The sequence below is a fragment of the Lithobates pipiens genome, unplaced genomic scaffold, assembly GCF_037356315.1.
Source record: "Lithobates pipiens isolate NorthernLeopardFrog02 unplaced genomic scaffold, aLitPip1_a1.2 Scaffold_18, whole genome shotgun sequence".
Taxonomy (NCBI): domain Eukaryota; kingdom Metazoa; phylum Chordata; class Amphibia; order Anura; family Ranidae; genus Lithobates; species Lithobates pipiens.
The window spans coordinates 282,307,595-282,332,996 of NW_027507758.1; the positions used below are offsets into that span (position 1 = coordinate 282,307,595).

Below are 25,402 nucleotides of genomic sequence, written 5' to 3' on the forward strand. Positions count from 1 at the left end.
TTCAGTTACTTTCTGGTTTTCAGGCCTAGACAAATTATGTCATACATCCCAGGAGTCTTCAGCTGGGCAGGAGGTGTTTTCTCAACTAAGCACATCCACTTACACGACTGCCTGAGCTAAGAGCAGATGGATTACAGGACGTTAACACTACATGAATCATCTGCCCTTACTCAAAATGGCCAGACAGACAAATACTAGTGCAGTGTTTTACAAAGTGATTTCTCAACAAAAAGCATGGATACTTGGATGGATGGGGGAGTTTGCTTTGAATATTAAAAATTAAATAGCCATTTTGGTTTGTTTTCTCCAATGCAGTGTAATTCCGCTTTTAACACCATCTAATGCGTGGCCCTACTGCTAAATGTCTATAGAGTAGACCCTGCTAACTTATGCTCCGGTACTTCCATGGCAGAAAAGCTAAAATGATTTGCTTCACTGTGTGCAATGGCACTACCCAGGAAAAAGAACACTGCTTTCCAAGTTTCCCTTTTGGACTCAGAAAACCCTATATACTGTCTCGGTACTCTGATCACTGTAAAAAAGAATGGAAACATTGTAACAGTGATGCTCTCTGAGATACGTATAGAAACTAGGCCCGCAATGTAAACTCCTTTTTATATTTTTTTCCTGTGTTGAGGATATTAAAAACACAACACAAGACACTACGATCAGGTAAATATTAGATCAGTTGAGTAGGAAACTTTTACACAGCCCCCGATTGCTCTCAAGTGTTGATGGATAAGAGTATCTGTGCGTATTTATAAGAAGATGAAAAAAACACGTTACATTTCAGAAGTGAGCAGGTCACTTCTAAACAACTAACTTACTGTATGTCTCAGGCTATGTATACATTGCGTGGATAGTGTCAAATTCCATGACCATGCTCAATTACTTATGTACATTTTGGGGTGTGTCCAAGGAAGGCAGTACTATCTATGTTCATTCCACAGATGTGGACTGTGGCAGATCTCAGCACTCTCGACCTGTGACTAAAAGGCGGTTTGCAGCTAGGACGCAATATGGTTGATTCACTAAGGGCAGATAGGTCTGTTCACTTTGTAAGGGAGTATTCCCCAGTGCTTAGTGAATGTGGTGAAATTTCACTTTGTAAACAATGCCCAATCAAAACAAGGTTTTGCTTGCACAAGGTTTGATTATGAAAGCCAGCAAAACTTCACTTCATTTATTAAGCTCTGGGGAAAATTCCCTTGCAATGTGAACATGTGTCTATTTTCCCTTTAGTAAATAAACCTTATGGAGTGTCTACCTCACCTTTAGGCTCCATGCACACTGGGCTTAAAGTATTTTCGTGGGAGTAAAAAAATACTAATTTAGAGCATTTTCTGTACAAAGTTTGGATGAGTTAAGGAGGGTTTTAAGCTTTTTTCTGCTAATAAACTACCATCAGAAACGCAAACCAGAAGGGCTTTTTTCCCTGCCTCTAAACTGTGAACTCAAAATATGCCTTTAATCGTCCTAATGTGCATGGACACATAGAATAACACTGAGCTGCTTCTACAAGCAGAACACAAAACTCCTGTAGAAGCAACATTTTTTAGGCTAGTGTGCATGAAGCCTTAAAGACAAATTCACAGCATGCAGTTTGGATGGAAGATATGGCCTTAGACTGGCCAAAAATACTAAACGTATAGTTGGACGTGATAATCTGTGCTGGTGTGTGCACCCTGAAAATGAGCAGTCTCCTTGAGTTACCAATTGTGTTTAGGCCTCTAAAACTTGCCATAGGTGGCTAGTTATTTTCATTTAGCCAGTAAGCTGAACAGAAAAAAAATTCCCCATCCACACAAGTGAACTGAATGGAAGAACCCCCCCATTGAAACATTGTATTTTGACAGGGGCACCAGTCACTGATATATACTGATCAGTGCCTACAGTCGATCAACAATAAAAGTTTTCCAGCATGTCCCTCTGACAAATGTCAACCAAGTGATCATCTTGTGTCAAGTGGAGGTGGCCACACACTGACAGAAATACTTCTGGTCGCTGCTGAATCAACCGAATTTCAATTGCTGTATGGCCAGTTTAAAGTGGAGTTCCACCCAAAAGTGTAACTTCCGCTCATTGTACTCCTTCCCCTTCAGGTACCACATTTGGCACCTTTCGGGGGGGCAGGATACCTTTCTTTCACAGGTATGCTGTCTCCACTTCCGGGAGCCTCAGCCACGGGCATCAATGTCACAGTGGGACCCCCTTCTCCCTCCTCCTTCCCCAGCCGCCAGGCCAGTAGGAGAGAGGAGTGGCACCTCATGCATGCGCAGTAGGGTTCCCGGCGTGAAGCTGTAAGGCTACACTGCCGGATTCCCCTACTCGCAATGGAAGCGGCAGCACCTGATAGCTGAAACATCAGCTGCTGTGCCGACATTGCTGGACTCCAGGACAGGTAAGTGTCCGATTATTAAAAGTCAGCAGCTGCAGGCTTTTAATTTTCCCAGCGGTAGACAGACCTCCACATCAGGAAAGGTGGGGCATGTATGCTGTAGACATGCTCCACACCAGCATATCAAAAGGAAAGGCAGCCATAGATGGTTTTTGATCTTGGCTGGTTCAGCAGGGACCAGCTGAGATGCAAATCCTGTATGGGCAGGCTTGATTGATCAACTTGGGTACAACAAGCCTTTTGGATTTTTCATGAAATCATTGCCTAGTAAAAATCACTGTTTTCCCACCTGGGACGGCTCTCCAGGGAGTAGAGTCAATAAGTATTAACATAAAAATCTATATGAATGAAAGGCCTGGGCCAAAGATGGTAGGGTCAGGGAGATGGTTAGAAACATAGGATGGCAGGGGGATACTAGCAAGTTACAAGATAGAAAAAGAAAGAGGAAAGAGGTGGACTGTGATTGTCTAGTAGTAGTGCACTGATGTATCCATAGAGACCTTGTTAGCCCATGAAAAGTATATGCTGTAAACATGAGTATGTTTGTCAGGCATCTGAAGTAGACACACCCACTCCTGAAGAGTGATCTGGATCTCACGAAAGGGGTCGGATAGTATGATGCCCATGAACTATGACTGCTATTACATTAAAGCGGAGGTCCACCCTAAAATGGACCTCCGCTCATCGGAATCCCCCCCCCTCCGGCGCCACAATCGGCACCTTTCAGGGGGGAGGGGGGTGCAGTTACCTGGATAATCCAGGTAACTGCACCCACTTCCGGGCTAGCTCTCTGCGGAAAGGGGCGTACGTTACGCCCCTTTCCGCAAGCGCCCGCCCCCTTCAGCAAGTGCCCCACTGCCTGCTGGGAAACACACAGCTCCCAGAGGCAGCGGGGACCGTCCGGATTGCGCCGCGCGGCTCGCGCATGCGCAGTAGGGAACCGGGAAATGAAGCCGAAGGCTCCATTTCCTGATTCCCATACCCAAGATGGCGGCGGCAGGACCCGATAGACGAGCGAGCGATCGGCTTCGGGTGCCGACATCGCGGGCGCGCTGGACAGGTAAGTGTCACTATTTAAAAGTCAGCAGCTGCAGTATTTGTAGCTGCTGGCTTTAAAAAAAAAAAAACGCGGAGTCCCGGTGGACTCCCGCTTTAATGTATCAATATTCCTTGTTTATGCATCTTTTTTAAATTGGAAATTGTTGGTGATATCTATGCATGTAAACAATGTTACTTGAATAAACCATATACTGCATTTACTACTGTTTTGCTTACTGACGGAAATGGTACCCACTTCATTTAAAGTCCCAGGGCAAACCCTTCATTTTATTATATGTTACAGGGATGGAAGTTGGTTACTGGGGACACCAGACCTTTCCCTTTTTCTCATGTCTACACGTGCTTTAAAAAAATAATCCAGCTCCCGACTGGGACATTTTCCAGTCTTCCTCAACTTCCAGTGCTCAGCATTTCATGACCTATTACAGAGCTGATGTGTAAATCATTTTTGGGGTGTCTTTTTCCTGCCCCCTTAGCCTCATTTTATTGATTTAAGTAATTTGGAATATATTTCATATTTTTTGTAGATATGCAGTCTGCATTAGAACTTTATTCACGAAACGCTTCACGCCTTTAAATGCAGTTTTTTTTTTTTTTACCAATTATGCGTTTACATCCATCCTATACATGGATTTCATTCATAATGTGTAATAATGGAATTTTAATTGTTAATTCTGCACATCAGCTCATCGTATTTGCAATGTACCATGTGCAATTTATGAATAAACTTTTGTAATATTGTGGAATAATTTTCAACTGTGCAAACACACATCTCACTCAAAGTCCCAACCCCCTCTTCTTATTAATCAACAGGGATGGAGGCGTATGCTCGTTTGACCATATGCCTCATTCAAAGTCCCAAACCTACCCTCTTTTTTTATAATAAAATCAAGCAATGACTGACTGTCTCTAGGGTGTTAGCGAGTCCCTTAGAAAAACTACTCAATGACTGTTAGATATACTAGTACTGTATTTTTCACACAGAAGCTTCATATTGGATCAACAGAGGCACTCTATTCAACAGTATTTGTTTTTCACTTTCTCATTTGCCAGAGCTCTGGCCTTGTTCAAACACATAAAAAAAAAAAACACACACATGCAGGAGTTTACAGTGTATTATTCTTACCAAGGCTGTTAAACACAAACCGGCGGTCTGAAAGTGAGCCACTGCAACATAAAACAAAAGGGGAGCCGCGATTAGTACAAACGAGACAAAGCATTCTTTCACAAGGCAGTTAATCTCATTATCTGGGAGAGTTACAAAGCATTGCTCCTATCGGTGTCTCCGCTAGAGATGACAGATTATTGAACACGACTCCTCTTTACTCCTGAAAGGCCTTTGCCCCACGTCTGTTTGCATAGTGTCCTCTCATTGTCATGGATCATTGTCATGTTTGCCGAGTATTCAGGGGCTGCATTTAAAGTGCCATCTCCTGGTGATTTAACAGCTGCTCTAATGACAGCATCTTGTCTGATGGGAAAATGCCAAGGTGACTGTCATATGGTGGGTGGTAGTCTTTCAACTGTAAAATACATTCCAGAATAATTCTACTGGTGTAATAAATCCAGGTATGAGGGTTTCTGAATGTTCCACCAGGATTCATTGGGAACTCAAATGTGTTTTTAATCCACTGTGTGCGGTGGGATCATGCTGAAACGGTCAGGTGATACTGTTTGAATCATATACATTTTCAATTTTTAGAGATAAATTGCATTAAGTTACCATTTGTATAAATAAAAATGTCTCTCATTACTTATCTATGGCTAAAGCTGTGATTTACTAATGCATCTGTCAGTATATGCAGTCATCCAAGGATTGCATGAATGTTTGGCTCAAGCAGCGAATGTTACATCATTAGGATTTGGCCATCAATGTCTACGGTCCATTATCCTACTCAAGTATTGCACATTATATGAATTTTCATTAAAAAAGCCTATTAATAAAGCTTTTTCATATTTAAAGTGTAACCCTGGGCAAAACCTGTTTTTTGAATAGAGTGGGGGAAGGATTAGACCCTTTGCCATGTTTTTATTGTGGTTGGTTTTCCCAATGGGTAGAGTAACCACCTCTATTTGTACTGGTGGCCATTATTACCAATCATAGATATTTTGGAGTTGTCCCCAGAGCTAGGGGTGTTGGGAAATCTTCCAGTGGGGACAACTGTCTAATGGAAATTCTTGTCACTTTGGGAGATTTCCTTACTGTCGAGTCTCTGACAGGAAGTGAAGGGAAATTTCCCCTATGAAAAACGGTAGAGATTTTGCCTCTTCCCTACTCTATCCACACTTTATGCTTGATACAGAAGCAGTTTAGTGTGATACAAATTAACATTTGAAGGTCTCACTAATAATGGGAAAAAAAACCCAATTGGTTTAGTTAATGAAACTGCAGTCTGTTAAAACAGTTAACAAAATAGCAATATATTCCTATCAGATTCTGGTTGTGCTGATTAGAAAAAATAAATAAAAATAAAATCAGATGGGCTGCCTCACTTTCATACACAAAGGCCAGTGCTCTTAACCGTTAGACATGTCAAACAATAAATTAGTGTGTACAATATTAACAGCAATGTACTGTCTTTTTAATTTTATATACACGTAAAAAAAAAAAAGAAAATAAGTCACCTTGCTGTAAATATTATTCAACATACATTTTACCATACTGTGTTGCCTTCTATAATTTGTATTCATATTTGTTTCCCGATTAGTAAAGCTGCACAGTGGTTGTGTTTTATTGCTCCTTCTTACAATCCAAGTCTATATGTTGACTGAGTGTTGCAAATTGAAGGTTTTCTTTACCTCTAGTGGCTAATCTACAAATGTGTATAAAGCTGAGCTTACGCTTCATACAAAAAAAAAAAAAAAAAAAACACACCCGTTGTAGTGGGTACCAGATGGGAAATTTAAAGAAAATATTTACCCTTCCCATGTCTTCCATGGTTGGTATCCCGGTAAAAACCAAGTAGCCCAAATCTTATGAGATGATGCTACAGCACAGTGCAGTGACATCGTCTAGCAAGATTCGGACTGGTTGGCATTTCCTGAAATGTTGCCTGCAGGTTACAGACATCCTCCTCACCATTGGTGGAAGTGGGTGTATTAAGACTTCCCTTCTCCTTCCCCATAAGTGTTGTTTATTTTGTAGTGTTTACAGATTATTATTTTTTTTTGGGGGGGAATCGTGTTAAATAATAAGTGGACCTTCATCTTTAATAAAACAATAATTAGAACAAGCCTGTAAAAATAAGAACATCCTTAAACAAATGTTTGCAATATTGAAATATGTAATCAGTAAAAATATGCTTCCAGCCCTTTAAAAAAAAAAAAATACCCAGCAGAGTGAAGGTGCTGGAACAAGGACTTGCAGTCTAAAGCAGAACAGACATATGGCCATCTGTACTAGATTTGTAAGGCCCCTTAGCATTTAACCCCCAACAATACCCATTATGTGTCTGAAAGAGGACACTATTGTGTGCCCACACGGTAGAAAAGGACTGCAAATTACTTCCAAGCCAGTGGAATGATCAGACTGGAATGGCAAGGTCAGGTCCATACATTTAGCAAGAAAGCCATTCATGTCGTCACATTACAACTCTTACTTCCAGCCTGGCTACACATTGACATGTCACGGAGATCATTAGAGAACAAGTGACTAAATGTGAAAGTTTAAGCCAGTAAAACACTGAACTGAAAACTGCGAACACAGGGAAATTAACTACATGGGGTTATCACCCACAGGCATTTGTAAAGCTTAACTTGTACTGCTAGTCAATGTTAAAAAGAACCTGTCAGGTTTTGTCAATACATTTTATGACACGCATGGCACAATTATCATAGCGATGCATACTTTGATCTTTCATCCGAAGGGACACCTGCTTCAACATTTCTGCAAGAATCTTTGAATCTAAGTGAAACAAGTCAAATATGACTACACAATCATTGCCCTCAATGTTTACACTGGTAAGGTTTAGACAATAGATGTGAGACTCAGAGTCCCAAATAGGCTAAGTAGAGTCACATGTGGCTACCATTAAGAGTATCAAAAATCTTAATAACTACAGCCAAAATGTAGAAGTATATTTTGGACAGACTCAGGCAAAGCTAGACTGTCAGGCTCTACTGCTGTGTCTCCTATTGTAGAAACCAGGTTACAGGGAGGGAAACTTATTTATATTATTGTAGCTTCTTAGGGGCTTTTCGCATGGGCAGACCGATCAGGGCTGCCTGTCTTTTAGGCAGACCCAATCAGACCAACCACTGTCCTTTAAGGAGTGGCGAATGTCAACGGACATGTCTGTTGACATCTGGTCTCATCCTACCTGCTAAAAACAGACAGATAGGGAATCTGTTCCCCATCCATTTGGCGAGTTGGGTGTGAATGGACAGGCAGTCTGCTTACATCTGACCGCCCACAGAGGAGAGCAAGCAGTGTCTGCTCTGCATAAGCGGACTGGACATAGACCAGCCACCTGCCTGCTCAGCACGAATTAGCAGATTCCTACCTGAGCTGGCAGAGCCTGCCCCATGTGAAAGAGGGGCCTTAGATGTGTCGGCTACATTAGTTTTCTTTTTTTGGGGGGCTTTTTTCACCTGGTAATTCAGCTAGTTTTGTCATGATTTTTTGTTCAAACAATGGCTGGCTTGAATGAAAAAAAACAAAAAAAAATGGACCCAATTCCCCATCATCACATTCGAGGTGTATGCGGGAATCCTCCCCGATGACTTATTGTATTCTGATGGCGAGGAAACTTCCCTATCAGAATACACAGATTGGCACTTGTGTATAGCCTGCAGCACTGATTGACAGGGCAGTTGTAGAGAAGCTGATCAGTAGATCTACTTCTGTTCAACCAGCGTTCCCATACATGGATTGAAATTCAGCTTCAGCTTGTATGGCCAGCTTAAGTCTATTTTTCAACTTTAACAGACCAAGCTGTCCAGAAAAAGTGGCAGAGGATTGAGACAAACTATTTCACAATGACAGTGGTGCTTACAATGGTGAGCTTTTATCCAAGAAAAAAAAAAAAAACTGTTGCTGTAACCGCATAAAAGGTGTTAGCTGGAGTTGAGCTTTAAATTGGTTAGTCAAGTTCACCTAAATCTGCTAGTCCATCTAACACTACCCTCTCCACATGTAGACAGTGCTGCTTTTCAAGGGTGGCTCCATTGTTTCTTCAGTGGAGTGGAGACACCCCAAGACAGGAAATGTGTTACTGGATCAACAGGTAAGAATGAAGTGAAAAAAGAATGTACCCACATTTATGGATTGGTAAGCTGCAATATATTACATTTTTGTGTTTAAGGGCTCTTTCACACATGTGGACCATTTAGGTTCAGTTTTTCAGGTAGACCTGAATGGACGCTCCATGTACCTCAATGGAGTGATGGATGTCAGCGGTGTCACATCCGTTGACATCCGATCCGCTTCGATAATTGCAGATGGATGGAAACCCTATTTTCCCATCTGTCTGGTGGATCGGATGAAAATGGACAGGAGGTCCATTTTCATCCGATCCCCCATAGAGGAGAGCAGAGCTCTGACAGGTGCGTCAGAACAGTGAGCAGTGACCTGTCATCCGCCGGCTCAAGGGATCGATCCCTGCTGAGCAAGCGAAGTCCATCAAAATGGACATATATGTGTGAAAGGTGCCAAACACTGCTTTAAGGCTGTTTGCATCCTCCTCCCCAATGACATAATTCTTCTAGTTTGTGGTCCAGGAATCACTGGGACTGGAAATTAGGAAATCTCCCCAACAGAATCAGAAATAAACATTTCCACTCTATTGAGAATGCAACTCTTGCAGTGTGGGTTTTCAAAAATAAAAGGAGCAAAAAGTCACATAAGCAGAAGACCAGAAACACACAGCAACCTCAACTTTATATATTTCTTCATAATAGAACACAGGGACTCTCCACTTCACCTACAGGGTGCACAGTTTTCTTGTCTGTGTGCAAGCTTATTTTATTTTATTTCATTTCTTGGTAAAGTAAAAAAAACAAACTAAGCTATTATTCAAGAATCCTCTATATTAAAAAAGTCTGCAGACTAATAATCCAAAGACAGTTGTATTTTAATATCTCTTTAATACTCTTATTTGCTTAAAAATAAGGAGCTCTCTGAAAACGTAGGTACAACATATATTACTTACGCTTTTGAAAAAATTCCATTTGCCAGAACCCCTCGGTATCGACTTGCACCTTTCTGATGTGTTACATGAATCCGACCTCCAAGTTCATCTGCAAAAACACCTGCATGAATCGCAGCTTTGCACAGCAAAGAAGTCTATAAGGAAAATAAACATTTTAGATTGTTAACCATTTATACTGATCAGCAAAAATACACATTGCATATTATAAAATACAAAAAAAACTCAATATTTTAGCATTACTGATCTAGTATCTCAAAATTAGGTAAAGTATCCACCTACTAAGCAGTTACAAATCTAAAACAGAATGGCAGGAATCATTAATTTCTATTGTCAGTCATGATAAAAAAAAAAAAAAAAAAAAAAAAAACGCACACAGCTATCTGTCTATTGGCATGAGCACCTAAATTATGGGAGATAAATTCCAACTCGTTATTAAAATATGTTTTTGTTTCTCTCGGTGCCAAAATTCCATCCCTAGGATAAACTTATTTATGTACAGACATATGCCAGATCTGATTTGTTTCCTTAAAGGGAGTTCCAGGCTTTTTTTGTTTATTAAAAGTCAGCAGCTACAAAAAGTATAGTTTCTGACTTTTAATAAACAGACAGTTACCTGTTCCACGGTCCAGCGATATGGCCGAATGGGGTGTCGCTCCTCTCCGCCGACACCTCCATTGCCACTCTGGGCACCCGACTGTGACAGCTTTCGGCTTCACAGTCGCACTGCGTTCCCAGAGTGGACAGGCGATCTCCTGGGACCTGTCACATGTCCCAAGAAAATCACCTAGAGGGAGGGGAGAAAGGAGGAGTCACCTTGCTGGTCCCTGGGCGGAAGGAGGAAGTGGGACAGGAAGTCCCCCTCCTAACAAAGTCCTCACTCCTCCCCCCCCCCCCAAAAAAAAATTACATGCCAAATGTGGCATGTAAGGGGGCGAGGAGTGCTAAAAGCGGAAGTTCCATTTTTGGGTGGAACTCCGCTTTAAGTTGGCCATAGCCGGTTGGAATCTCAACCGGTTCAGCAGGAACCGGCCAAAATTCAAACAATGTATGGTCAGGCTGATTGTATCCAGGTCCATCCACTGATTGACTTGAGTACAACCAGCATGCCTGGTTTTTGCATGCGATTATTGCTGGCGGCTATCACTGTGTTCTCCTGACAGGGACAGCACCCCACGCAACCCCCCATCCCAGGAGAACACAATAGCTCCGCTGAAGGGATTTGCCCATTAACACACAATGTGTTGATGGGGGAATCAAGTGATTTTCTTTCCTGCAAAAAATGATATAATCTTTGGTCAGCTTTACGGTAGATCAGCTTTTCTGATCTGTTTTACCACAAAATAACCATTTTAAGCTGTTAGGGAACCCCTGTTAAAAATAAATTCATTGGGGTGAGTGGGAAAAATGTCTTACTTTGGTGGTCAGTAGGAAGAAAGCACCTATTACAGTGGTCACCCTTACAGACAGCTATCATGTGGGTGATGCTGCTAAGTGGCGTTAGCCCTGAATCTATGTAGGCACCATAAAAATAGGAGGTCAATTAGCCACAACTCAAGGAGCCACTAGCAACATTTAGACGATCCCTAGGATTCCATGGAAGCCTGGTTGATAATAGCTGCTGCAGATTATTATCCGTATGCATGTTAACCAATATTATAAGAGACATGCAGGTTTTCTAGGCCAAAACATTGAACATACCAACAGAGCATCATGCAATACAGGGTTCTAAAGCAATAGCAAAAAGCCAAAAGCATCACAGTTTAAAATGTATCTACCAATGTGGGGGTTGCATTAGTTTACCTTTTTCAGGGTTTATTCCCTTTATTTTCAACTGGTGAACGTGACAGTCATACATAGTCTGTTTTAGGGTATCTACAAAGAACCAGCATGGTCACCCTAGAACAGGAAGCATTACAACTACACAACACCCCCAACCTCTCCTATTCTCCACAACTTAAGGTGGAGGGGTTCTGTAGACCACAAAGAAAAGTGCATTCGATGCAGGGTGTACCAGAACACATTTTTGGCAGAATCAACGGGTATTTTTTTTTTGCATTTCTCAATAAGCTTTAACAAAATTATTTCAGCTGTATAATAGACCAAAAAAGGAGCAAAAGAGCAGCTTGTATTGTTATGTGTAAACCCAAAGTTGATGGTTTATTCAAGCCATACAGACAGGAATCGCAGGCCAGGTAAGCTTTCATATGTTTTTACTAAATATGTAGCACTATCTATCCTCTGAAAACCCAGCCTATTCAATTTGGAAATGATCTTCCTAATGTAAAGATGGGGGGGCCTGTGTCAGGCGCATTCATCCAGTGACATTTCTTATGCGAGTAGAATGCAGTAGATTTACTTCTAGGCACCCTGCCTGTCAGCTGTCCACTGATGTGTAAACTAGAGCACACAATACTAGCTGCAGATGGACAGCTCTGTGAACTGGAAGACCAATAAAGCCCCTCACAGCTGGATGACCTGGACTCATTCATTTGGATCAATGAAGTAACAATGCAGGCAACGTACTCATATGAACTTATTCTCTAGGCAAAAGGCAAACTTGATTTTAATAGTTTGCTCACTCAAGTCATTCGATAGGAGTTTCTACAAATTAGGACATGCCTGCCAGTCAATGTCAGCAGGCCAATTCTAATTCTGCTTTACAATGTCTAAGTGCATTTCTTGTCAATAGTCTGTTGCACAATGATGAAATATTTGCCCACCAATATCACAGACCTCTATCAGGGTATAAGTAAGACAGATAAAATGCTAAATTGGCATGAAATTTGTTTGAATGGTAAAACTGTCCTTGCCATAAGACACTAGAGATTAGATAAAATGTTGGACAATAGCATTTTATCCAGTTGACAATGTGTTTTTCTTCACAACATGTTCACAGACATGCATGTTCCTATATACAAATACACTATATTACCAAAAGTATTGGAACACCTGCCTTTATACATACACACACACACACACACACACACACACAAAACGTTAATGGCATCCCAGTCTTAGTCCATAGGGTTCAATATTGAGTTGGCCACCCTTTGCAGCTATAACAGCTTCAACTCATCTGGGAAGGCTGTCCACAAGGTTTAGGAGTGTGTCTATGGGAATTTTTAACCATTCCTCCAGAAGCGCATTTGAGAGGTTAGGCACACCGACGTGGATGAGAAGGCCTGTCTCGCAGTCTTTACTCTAATTCATCCCAAAGATGTTCTATCGGTTTGAGGTCAGGACTCCGTGCAGGCCAGTCAAACTTGCTCATCTATGTCTTTATGGACCTTACTTTGTGTACTGGTGCGCAGTCATGTTGGAACAGGAGTGAGCCTTCCCCAAAAACTGTTCCCACAAAGTCAGGAGCATGAAATTGTCCAAAATGTCTTGGCATGCTGACACCTTAGGAGTTCCCTTCACTGGAACTAAAGGGTCAATCCCAACCCCTGAAAAACAACCCCACACCATATTCCCCTCTCCACCAAATAATTTGGACAAGTGCACAAAACAAGGTCCATAAAGACATGAATGAGCGAGTTTGGGGTAGAGGAACTTGACTGGCCTCAACCTGATCAAATTCATCCCAAATATGTTCTATCAGGTTGAGGTTAGGACTCTGGGGTGGAGGAACTTGATTGGCCTGCACAAACTCGCCTATCCAAGTTTTTATGGACCTTGTTTTGTGTACTCGTCCAAATTATTTGGTGGAGGGGGGATTATGGTGTAGGGTTGTTTTTCAGGGGGTGGGCTTAGCCCCTTCCTTCCAGTGAAGGTAACTCTTAAGGCGTCAACATACCAATACATTTTGGACAATTTCATGCGCCCAACTTTGTGGGAACAGTTTGGGGATGTTCTGTTCCAACATGACAAAACAAGGTCCATAAAAGACCTAGGATGAGCGAGTTTGGGGTGGAGAAACTTGACTGGCCTGACCTCTCCCCGATAGAACATCTTTAGGATGAGTTAGAGCAGAGACTTTTAGCCAGGCCTTTTCATCCTCATTGGTGTCTAACCTCAAATGCGTTTCTGGAAGAAAGGTCAAAAATTCTCATTGACACACTCCTAAACCTTGTGGACAACCTTGCCAGAAGAGTCAAAGCTGTTATAGCTGCAAAGGGTGAACAATACGGATGAAGACTGGGATGTGTGTGTAAAGACAGGCGTCCCGATACTTTTGGTAATATAGTGTATCTCTGTGCCACTGGGTCTCTGCAGTTATTTTGAGAACAATGAATTGGTTGAGAAACTCAACCTTGCTAAGTTTTTTCCAGAAAGACGTCCATTGCAAAGGTCATTGGCTTCCCATAGTACGCACATTTGCCATCTGAACCTGGTCATATATGGTATAAATGGGAAACACTTGAAAAACTACCAGCATCCATTCACTCCCCATGAATTGGTCAGTAAAAAGCATGCAAAGAATCTGCAGCAGACAAGAAACAAGGCACCTCTCAGCAACAACAACGTCTATCTCGAAGACACAACAAGATATCCCTGCCAGAGATCTGCTTGCCGGACTCCATTCTCTCTAAACAGCTAAACTGGCCACACCAAATTCTGATTGCACAGTCCTTCAGATTCATTTCCAAAATGTAGAGTGAAAATCTAGCTGTCTGGGTTATAAACTCGTTACCGTTTAGGTAGGTCTTCTCAATAAGTCATTTTTAAAGGATTACTATGGTTATGGTGGGGAATCAGATTCAAACTTGGGTACAAAAACTTTCACCAAAGTAGTTCACATAAAAAGTGTGGAGCAACTACTTTTTATTTTAAGTTGACTACACATCAACACAGATATGCGCCTTGTTCGCTCACATATTTTACTGAAAACGCGTAGAAAAGTAACACAGTGTTAGTGACTCATGGTATGTTAACCTTGAGAGTAAAAGATATAGAAAACAAACAAGGAATGGTGTAGTGCAGTCAAATCTTTCTACATAGGTTAAAAAGGAAGGCAAACCTGTTAGAGATGGAATTTATGCCTGAGGTCAAAGTACTAATCATAGACAAGACATGACAGAAACTATGCAAAAGCTTAATGTTTAAAATAACACAAAGACATACAAAGCAAAATCCTGCTGTGGGAAATTAAGGTTTACTTCCCCAAACTGAAATACATGGTAAAAGAAAAATGGCTTTACTTTGAGAAAATGTAATGGCGAGTTGGGCTAAAAGGAGCCAAGAAGTCCTCAATACTTAATATAGAAGCATTGCAACATTTTATCCTAGAGACAAGCACAATTAAACATTTAGCTTGAGCCTCGCGAATTCACTGCAGATTGCACACCACATCCAAATCACAACCCGCTCAAGCGAACAGATTGCGTAGTGTATGTTAAGTTGACAACACCCCAGGATCAGTTTGCAAAACGCAATGTGATGGGACCCGATTCTGGTGTGAAGAAAAAAAAAAAAAAAAAAAAAAAAAAAAAGAGTCCTGCACGGGTTTGGTGAAAATGCAGTGTGATTTGAGCCGGAAAAAAAAAAAAAAAAAAAAAAAAAAAAAAAAAAAAAATCGCACCAGAGTGTGAACCTGGGCTAAAAATTATAGTCCAGGTTATAAAGATACAGAGATAATGAAACAGATGACAAACATTACCAATTACTCCCTTACTCATTACCCATTCCTGTGTGTGTGTGTTTTTTTTTTTTTAGATTGTTATGCTAATATACAATAGAGAAACAGTTCGATTATATACTTTCGTTATTGCCACGACTAAAAAAAAATATATATAAAAATGGTAAACTTCTGGATATGAATCTTATGGTTATTTATGTAGCCAGCAGGCAGCGCTTTAGACTTCTTTCATTGAGCTCTCTGCCTACCACTGTAGTATAAAAAGGAAGACTGAGAGGCGAAGGTGAAAGTTAAAGTGGAACTTCAGTCAGCCAAATCAACATTATTATCCTCCTGCTGCTAGCACTAGTAAATAGATAGTAAAGTTTATCTTTTAGATTGTAAGCAGACCTCATGCATACTGGCCATTATAAAAAAAAAAAAGCCAGAAAGTTAGCTGTAGAAAGCTATAGCTGTGAGTTTCAGTGTTTAGCTTTTTTTTTTTAAGCAAAAGTATACTCCCATACAAGCTTATGGCTCAAAAACGCTGATAAACTTAGAATAGTTGCGTTCAATGTTTTTAAGCTGTTTAACTTTTTTCTGAGTTAGAGCGTTTTTACAGCTAGAAAACGCCCTTGCCAAAAACTGCTGATAACAGCCTATGGGGTTGATTTATTAAAGGCAAATCCACTCTGCACTACAAGTGCACTTGGAAGTGCAGTCGCTGTAGATCTGAGGGGAAGCTCTGAAATGTGGGGAAGCTCTGCTGATTTTATCATCCAATCATGTACAAGCAAAAATGCTGTTTTTTATTTTCCTTGCATGACTCCCTCAGATCTACAGTGACTGTACTTCCAAGTGTACTTGTAGTGCAACGTGGATTTCCCTTTAGTAAATAACCGCCTATGTGTGCATAGATACAGGATAACATGCCGTGGAGTTTATTGGCTGTAGAAAACAAAGAAACCAACATCTGATGCCAAAAACAGCAGCTGTAAAAAAGTCCAGTGTGCATGAGGCCTCACAAGCTGCTCAAACTGTTGACGCTAGGCGACTCAAGTCCCTCTCTCTGCAATCTTCTGGAACACGTCACAGGTCCCAGAAGATTGTCCGGCCATTGAGGAGGTGCAGTGCGACTCTCACATGTGCAGTGTGCACCCGGCTATGAAGCCACAAGCTGTCACAACCTGGTGCCCACACTTGTGATGCCAGTATCGAAGAGAACCGAGGGCTAGGGCAGCCGCATCGCTGGACTGTGGGACAGGGGAGTGTGTTTATTAAAAGTCAGTAGCTACACTTTTTGTGGCTGCTTACTTTTAATAAAACAAAGAACCGAGTGGAACTCCGCTTTAAGCTGGCCAGTTCAGCTGGGACCGGCTGAACATCAATTACTGTGTGTCACTTGATTAACTTCTGTCAAAGAGAGACACTGGAAAAGTTTACGCAATCAGAAGCCAAGATTCCTCCATCCACCACATTTGTGTGGATGGAAGATTCTGTTTTTTATTTTTTTATTTTGTTTAACCTACTGGCAACCTCTGCTGTCTCTTCAGCTAACCCATAACGCCTTTGACGTTTTTTTTTTGTCATGAAATGTGTATTTGTATGCAGAAAAAAAAAAAAAAAAAAAAAAAAAAAAGTATCCATGTATAGTAAAATATACATACTAAACCATTTCGATTCCCTTTATTCCCCAATGCTATTGTGTAAGATATTTTTTAAAGAGACATTAGTTGCTTAGAGCATTGCCAGGTAAGATCTTATGGATACAATTTTTTTTCTAACCCAGGCTAGGGGAGAGTTCTTATTTAATTAAAAATGAAGGTACCACAGCATTAAAAGACAGTTCACAAGCAAGTTAAAGAAGTAAACCCTGGTGGGTTTTTCCTCCTTTAGAATTCCCTGTAAAGTAAAGGCATAATGTGCTAGCATGCATCGCATATTAGCACATTATGTGACACTTACCTGCAAACGTCCCTGCTGCAGGCTGCATCTATCTTCGCCCGTCTTCCTTCCAGGGCTGTGGACTCCAGCTCTGTGACTGTCCGGAGTCGCATGACATCACTCCCGCGCATGCATGCGGGAGCCGCCGGTCATGGCACACTCGCCTGAAGAAACGGCATGGGCATGTTCCTTCTGAGCGCATGTAAACAGTAGATGTTAAGGAGATATTTACAGTACCTATAAGTACAACTTTCAAAGGGAGGATTAGAACCTCTTTAACAGTGACAGAATAGCCACAGAATATAGCTATACACATCTGAACTGTAGCAACAACAAACTGCACCCCGTAGTTAAACAATAAACACCAGAATAATGCACTAGTCTGAACAGAGGTTAACATTGTGGTCAAAAATGTTTGATTCAATCATTCTTGACCGTTTACTCATCCTGCCAGGACAACTACCAGTATATATTCCTTTGTAACTCCTGTTTACTGTATGTTCCTATTTGGCAGTGTCAATAGGTTAAAGTGACATTAAACAATAGCTTTAGCCCCACAAATAATCCATAAACCTCCACTGAATAGTCCCGTAATTTATTTTCTATAAGCCCTTGTACACACGGTCGGACATTCCGATGGACAATGTCCGATAGGACCGTGTTGTCGGATAATCCGACAGTGTGTGGACTGTTTCCATCGGAGTATCCGACGGGCCAAGTTTTCCAGCTGGGCTATAAAATTTTCCGACAACATGATCCGATCGGACTTTGTCCGATCATGTGTAGACAATTCCGATCGGACGAAGTGCCACGCATGCTCAGATCAAATTCCTAGACCAAAGCTATTGGCTACTAGACTGAACGTAGTCCCGTCCTAACGAAATAACGTCATCACGTTAAGTACAATCGGATTTTCTGACAACTTTGTTCGACTGTGTATGCAACAGTTTCGGACAAAATCCATCGGATTTGGTTGTCTGAATGTCCGACTGTGTGTACAAGGGCATAGAGTGTTTTTCTGCCTCCTCCGTGAGCTTCCAAACCTCTGCTTTCCCCCCTCATCTTCATTTGCTTGGAACAAGCAGTGCGATGGTTGCGATCACCTGCACTGCTCTATTCACACTACAAACCCCATAGTTCATCCTAGTCCATAGTCAATCTCAGGATTGTGCAAGAGAGGGTGGCTCTGTTTGTACATACAGTGGGAATATGAAGACAAAATGTAACCACCCTCTAACTGGAAGTCAGATCGTGGCCAAAATAATAATAATTTGGAGGCTGAAAGCAATAGAGGTGCTTTTTTCAGTTAGGAATACATACCTAAATAGGATTTTTTTAAAAACAGTTTGGTGTCACTTATATACAATACATTGTCTCTGTCACAATGCTGATAGAGGGATCAAAATTTGGCCGGTTCAGCAGAGACCGGCTGAATTCCAATCCATCTATGGTTGCTCATGATCGACTTCGAATGAGACTCGTGGATTAGTCGCTATAGCCGCTGAGCAGTGTATTCTGGCATCGGAGAAGTCCTTGCTGGCATAATACAATGGCACAGGTCGGAGGATCCCACCATCCACCTGTCCACCGATTCCCCCATCAATGTGCGATTGGCCCTCTAACTGATCGCAAAAAAAACAACCAAAAACATTACTTTTTTTTTCTTATTATGTTATAATACAATTAATCATATGGACTTATTTAATTAAGCCCTTGAAACATTGGTGACCCATATCTATCAATCAGATTTAAAACAATCTCAATTGGTTGGAAAGTGATATTGAATTTTATGCATGTGAGAATCCAATCCTAATAAAAGATTTTGTGCCCGTCTTACAGCAGTTTCTGTGATGATCTTGTAACTACAACTTCAGAGGTCTCCATAAAACGACTGAAACTAGACTGGTATTGGTCATCAGTTGCTGAGAAAGCAGGCAGATCAATTAATGTACAAAGAGGGGAGGGCACCCAACACCCTTGTGTTATTCTTATAAGTATCATATATAATTGTCAGGTGTGGCTTCTCTCTTTGTTTCCTGAGTCAGCTAAAGGCTCTTCAAAAGAGTACGGGACACACCAAGCAATCTGTGTAGGAAATGCAGCCAAGATCTTAGAGGTCACTAATCTCAGCTGCCTTCATGTGGTTGGGGTTGGCTGCAACAACATTAGGTGTGGACCCTACAGCATTCGGAAAATGAGCGTCTAGAGGCCTGGGTTTCACCCCGGTCATGATCTGTGCCTGACCTTGACAGAACTCTATAATTTAAAGCAATGTCTGCCCATCAAATCACTAGCTTGTCCCAACGTAAAAATTTGTACACAACTAAATTGCAATGTTTAGATCGCTTTAAATAGTCTGAACTATATAATTGGTTTAAGTTATAAAGTATCATACAACTATAGTTACTATACTGGGAGAGCTACTAATAACATTATTCTGCAATCTTACACACACACACACACACACACACACACACACACACACACACACACACACACACACTATAATCTAGATGTAAATACAACTTTAGCTTAACTGAATTAAAAAAAATTGACCAGTTTCACACTGTTCTCTGCTGACCAGATATAGTCAGGCCAGTATCATTTCTTCACAAGCAATGTGTTAATAACAAACAATGACAAGTAAAGCCAACATGATATTGGCATGCATTATAAAGGGGGTTAACTCCAGAGATAAAACAATAATTCTCCCACTCTGCATGACCCTGGTCTGGCAGCACCTGGAGAATGCCGACCAGTTCTGGGCACCAGTCCTCAGGAAGGATGTACTGGAACTGGAGAGAGTCCAGAGAAGAGCAACAAAGCTAATAAAAAGGGACTGGAAGATCTTAGCTATAGGGAAAGACTTCAAGCATTGAACTTGTTCTCTCTGGAGAAGAGACGCTTGAGAGGGGATATGATTTCAACACAAAAATACCGTATCGGTGACCCCACAATAGGGAACAAACGTTTCCACACAAGTGAATTTAAAAAGACGCGACCATTCACTAAAATTATAAGAGCAACGGTTTAACCTTAAACTGCATAGAGGGTTCTTTACTGTAAGAGTGGTAAGGATATGGAATTCTCTTCCACAAGCAGTGGTTTCAGCAGAAAACCCTGATAATTTCAAAAAACGATTATATGGTCACCTTAACGACCACAACATACAGGTGTATACAATGTACTACTAGCATAACACACACACATAACACACACACACACACAGGTTGGAGGTTTTATCAACCTCACCAACTATGTAATGGACGCCCACATCAGACTTGTCCCAATCATTCACAAAAAACAATTAGATAACTTGTATAGTGCCAACTAAACAAGCAGTTTATCTTCAGCTATAATGCTAGGGTCACGATTATTGAAAGTACAAGTAGAAGTAAAAGAAAAATTCCAAACTTTGGGTTTGTCCCCAGGAAAGTAATTTAGTGGAAATCTTCCAATGGGGAGACTAGTTCTGGGGAGCTAGGGGCCCCCAAACAGTCCCTTTAATTTGCAGAAAGTATATATATATATATATATATATATATATATATAAAAGGACGCAAGCAATAGCAGTGTTCATACTCTTTCAGTAGAGGTCTCCCTTTTAGATTGCCAGACCCCCTTTTCTGTATCCTCCACATCAACAGATATTTGTAGATACCCAAAATATACGTTTTTTTATCTGAGACTTGTGCATCCCTAAGCCACCTAATCTTGAATGTGATTTCATAAAATGAATAAAAAGTCTCAATACTTACATCCCTATATCCTTCCACTATATCCCCAGATATATCCCCTGCAAGATCTCTGCATCCAGCCGGACAGTACCTGCTGCAAGCACAAAGAAACAGTACAGTCACATGCATTTTTTTAAATGAGAGTCAATACAACCAGATGAAAACATTACAGGTTGCTTCAATGACAACAGTGGTCTCCAAACTGCAGCCCTTTGCTTGCCTTTATCAGGCCCTTGGGACACTATTCCTCTACTCGATACAAGGCGCCATTCCTTCTACGCCAACAATGGGACATGATTCCTGTCCCCGATACCAACAATAGGGCAATATTCTTACCACTGACCCCAACAATTGGGCACTATTTTTCCCACTGACACCAACTTCAGGGCCCTATTCTTCCCACTGATACCAATGATAGGGCATTATTCCTTACCCTGATACGAATAATGGGGCACTATTCCACCCAATGACACCATTTCTTCCCCTAATACCAATAATGGGGCAATATTCCACCAACTAATACCAATGATGTGGCATGGTTTACTACCAAAGATGCCAGGGCATTTTCTACTCATACTGGCCACAATCCAGCCCCCTAAATGTCTGAAGGACAGTAAACTAGCCCTTTGCTCGTGAAGTTTGGAGACCCCTGTTCTACAATCATCAATGAAAAAGACATCAAACAAGGGGCTACATAACAGTATCCATATGAAAATGATAAACATTCCTGTTCATATGACATCAATACAGGTAGGCAATTCATAAAGCCTCAATATATGAGACTAGCACACACAAGTTACATATGCAATCAGTTGCTTTACTCATTATTGCTAAAACAATGCTTATACAGTATGCAAATCTTTCTGAACTGTAGAATACAGGGAACATAATCCTTACCTGAACTCTGTCTCTATGTAATGGTTGGAACGAGCCAGGCAGGTGATCAAATCTGTTGGAGAAATGTTTGTAAAATAAAACAAAATAATTAAAAACACCAAAAAAATTTACATTATATATTTCATGTCAGAATGAATAAACCAGGCCGCCGATCTTAAAATCAAATTTATTACAGCATCAAAAAGGTTCACATATGATTCCGCCTGTCCTCCTCCCATTCACCCAAAGATGTGCTTAATCATGCCAATCTGATGGCAGTCAGAGCATCAAAGTGAGATGAGTGTTTGGAGAATTGTGTTTTAATTGATGTATCCATTATATTTTATATGAACATATATTTCTATATGAAATGGTCAGCCCAACCAAAACTGTTATTTTAGTTATGAGACGGTTACGTGGAGGTCAGTGGGTTGATTCATCCGTTGGGTGCTTATTTTTTTCTTTGGGTAGCCCTGTAATGAGATCTTCAATGGACTTCCTGACTCCAAAGACCTACTGCAGCAGAAGGAAGAATCTCTCTCTCTAAACCATTTCCTGTCATTTAAGTTTAAACCTCTTTCCAGACAATAGATGGTCTGACAACAGGCAGGTTTCCTACAAAAGATTCTGCCATAAATAATCACATTTGGACCTCCCTGGCTTACATGTTAATGCTCAGAGGGAGGACAAGAGAGCATTTTTCAGGTACTGTACTTCCAGCAACAGTTTATACACACACACACACAATAAATATATATATATATATATATATATACACACATACATACACACACACATACACACACACTAATATATATATATATATATATATATATATATATATATATATATATATATATATATATATATATATATATATATATATATATCCTGCAGACTATTCTAATATATCTGGTGAAGTGAGTACCCACAGGTCTCCAACAGACCTGCAAGGGTAGTCAGATGTGCATGCAGTCCACATCATGCATCGGGAGGGAAATGTTCTACTGGAAAAACGTTCCTGTTTATGGAGGATAGGAAGGAGGTGACAACACCAGTGCTGCTCATTTCCAAGGAAAAGAACAGCAGTGGACAAATCTGTCTGAAAACGGTCACATTAGGAAACCGTCACTGCATGTCTAGGGGTACCTATACACATCCAATCTTTTTACAATCCTGCTGTAAGCAGCCAGATCAGGGAAACTCCATGCACAGCCTGTGGGCAACTTTATAGCTGCACTAATTAAGGGATTGTCCACATTGGCCTGCACGATAAAACACAACATTTTACCAGTGTTCAAGGCACTTTTTTTCTTTTACCTTTTATTGAAGGGTCACATAGTGCCATCCAGCACACTGCAGAAAAATGTAGCATGTGCACATTTTTCACGCACTATACATCACACCAGCATTGTTGTATGAATGTGGCACAAAGAAAACAAGCAGGCATCTGCATTTTTCTTGAGCATACCCTTAGGCAGGGTTTACACTTGTGCGACACAACACTCGTCCTACTTTGGATCCGACTTTGCCCTGTGACTTGAGGCCAAAGACGTGTCCGACTTCAATGACCGGGGGATCCAACTTGAATACCCGCCAATACCAGGCACTGTGTTTGGTATGAATCTTGAGGGGGAACACCACGCCAAATCTTAAATAAAAAACCGCCATGGGTTCCCCCTCCAAGGGCATACCAGGCCCTTCAGTCTGATATGGATTTTAAGGGGAACCCCTACGCTAAAAAAAGGGTATGGATTTTGGGGGGACCCCACACCGTTTATCAGAGCATGCAGCCTGGCTGGTCAGGAAAGGGGGTGGGGACGAGCGTGCGCCCCCCCCTCCTGAACCATGCCAGGCCGCATGCCGTCAACAAAGGGGGGGGGGGTTGGGGGGCTCTCCGGCCTCTTCTCTCGGTCTCCGGTTTTTCTCCCAGGCTCCTCCGCTATCTTTTGCCTTGCCTTTCGCTAGCGTTGGCCTGGTCTTCTCCATCTTCTTCCGATGTTGACACGATGCTCTCTCCCGCTGTAATGCCATGTGCGTGGTGCACAACTTATATAGGCATGGTCGCCGGGTGATGTCCACGCCCCGTGCCTATACAAGTCATTGCGCACCGTGCACACAGCATTACAGCGGGAGAGAGCATCGTGTCAACATCGGAAGACGACGACAGAGAAGACCGGGCCAACGCTAGCGAAAGAGCGGGCAAAAGAGCAGAAGATAGCGGAGGAGCCCGGCAGAAGACACCGGAGAGCGGGAGAAGAGGCCGGAGAAGAAGAGACCCCTGGCGCTGCCTAATAAAATTACTTTAAAAACCTGTCAGGTGTGTTTTTTTTTGACACTTTTTCCCCCCAGGTGAATGGGTAGGGATATGATGTAACCCCATACTCATTCACATAGGGTGGGGGGCCCCTAATTCCGATAAGCCCCCCGCCCGCAGACAACCAACGGCCAGGGTTGTCGGGAAGAAGCCCTTGTCCTCATCAACATGGGGACGAGGCGCTTTGGGGGTGGGGGGCCACAGGGCGCCCCCCTGCCCCAAAGTACCCACCCCCCCATGTTGAGGGCATGCGGCCTAGTACGGTTTTCCCCACCCCCTTTCCTAACCGGCCAGGCTGCATGTTTGGATAAGGGTCCGGTATGGATTTTGGGGGGGCCCTTAAAATCCAGATCAGACCAAAGGGCCTGGTATGCTCTTGGAGGGGGAATCCATGCCGTTTTTTTATTTAAAATTTGGCGTGGCATTCCCCCTCAAAGTCAGAGCACAAGTTGCATGCCAAAGTCGGATCAGGCAAGGCGGCGATCCGTCTTCAATGATATTCAATGGGCTGAAGTAGGATCTAAATCAGACCAAAGTAGTACAGGGAGCATTTTCAAAATCAGACCGACTTGTGTCTGACCAGTTAAGACGACTCCCATAGGGAAACGTTGATTTTAAAACGTCATGCGACATGAGCTCTCAATGTTGGCGCGTTTGACGCACCAGTTTAAACCCGGTCTAAAACTACATGCACTTTCCATTTCAGGTGTGAAAATTTTGTAGGATGCTCCATTCCCTCGATGGCCACTACACAATAGTTTAGAAATTCAGAGACAGGTTTTTACCTGGATAATCACTGCTGGCAAAATTTATTAGGAATCCTCTTCCAGATATGTGGATCCTGCTTTCGAAACGTATGATGGCTTCATTACTGTCCAGATAGAGATCTTTAGCAACATTATTCTGATTACCACAATAGCTAGCTGCAATACAAATACATACATATTTCATTAGTGTATATAGCCATTATAAATTAAAGTAAAATACTATACTACATCACATTTTTATGTCCTAATAAGTTGCACAAGAGTAAGGTCAAAATTAGAAAAATTAGTCGAACTTCGTTCAGTTCCATCCCACCCCTTGTACGCCTCTCTTCTAGACAGGGAGGTTACTGATCACGTTAAATCCAGTAGGGAAGCTTGTGAGTTGGGAAAGCCAAGCTAGACTTTTAAAGCTGAGATCAACTTTCTGGTTCACTTTGCGATTTCTGTATTCCGGATGCATTTCTCCATGTGCCTCTTCATCTCAATTGAGGACATATACGTTCTCGTGCATTTTTTTATGCATTTGGCCAAGTTCCAGATGCATTCCATACAGAAAAAAAAAAAAAAATGCAACGTGTTCTACTTTTGCTGACTGCAC

The 25,402-nt window shown here is 41.6% G+C and overlaps 1 protein-coding gene across 1 annotated transcript in view; it reads right to left on the reverse strand.

Annotated features, from left to right (window-relative positions):
- The window catches only part of DCBLD1 (discoidin, CUB and LCCL domain containing 1), an 88,855-nt gene that overhangs the window by 19,743 nt on the left and 43,710 nt on the right, over positions 1 to 25,402 (reverse strand). Inside the window, exons 3-7 of the mRNA XM_077487053.1 lie at positions 24,823 to 24,960; positions 21,742 to 21,793; positions 20,866 to 20,938; positions 9,607 to 9,740; positions 4,584 to 4,624 (exon numbers count right to left, since the gene is read on the reverse strand). Of these exons, the coding sequence (XP_077343179.1) occupies positions 4,584 to 4,624; positions 9,607 to 9,740; positions 20,866 to 20,938; positions 21,742 to 21,793; positions 24,823 to 24,960 (438 nt within the window). The remainder of the gene's footprint in view (positions 1 to 4,583; positions 4,625 to 9,606; positions 9,741 to 20,865; positions 20,939 to 21,741; positions 21,794 to 24,822; positions 24,961 to 25,402) is intronic.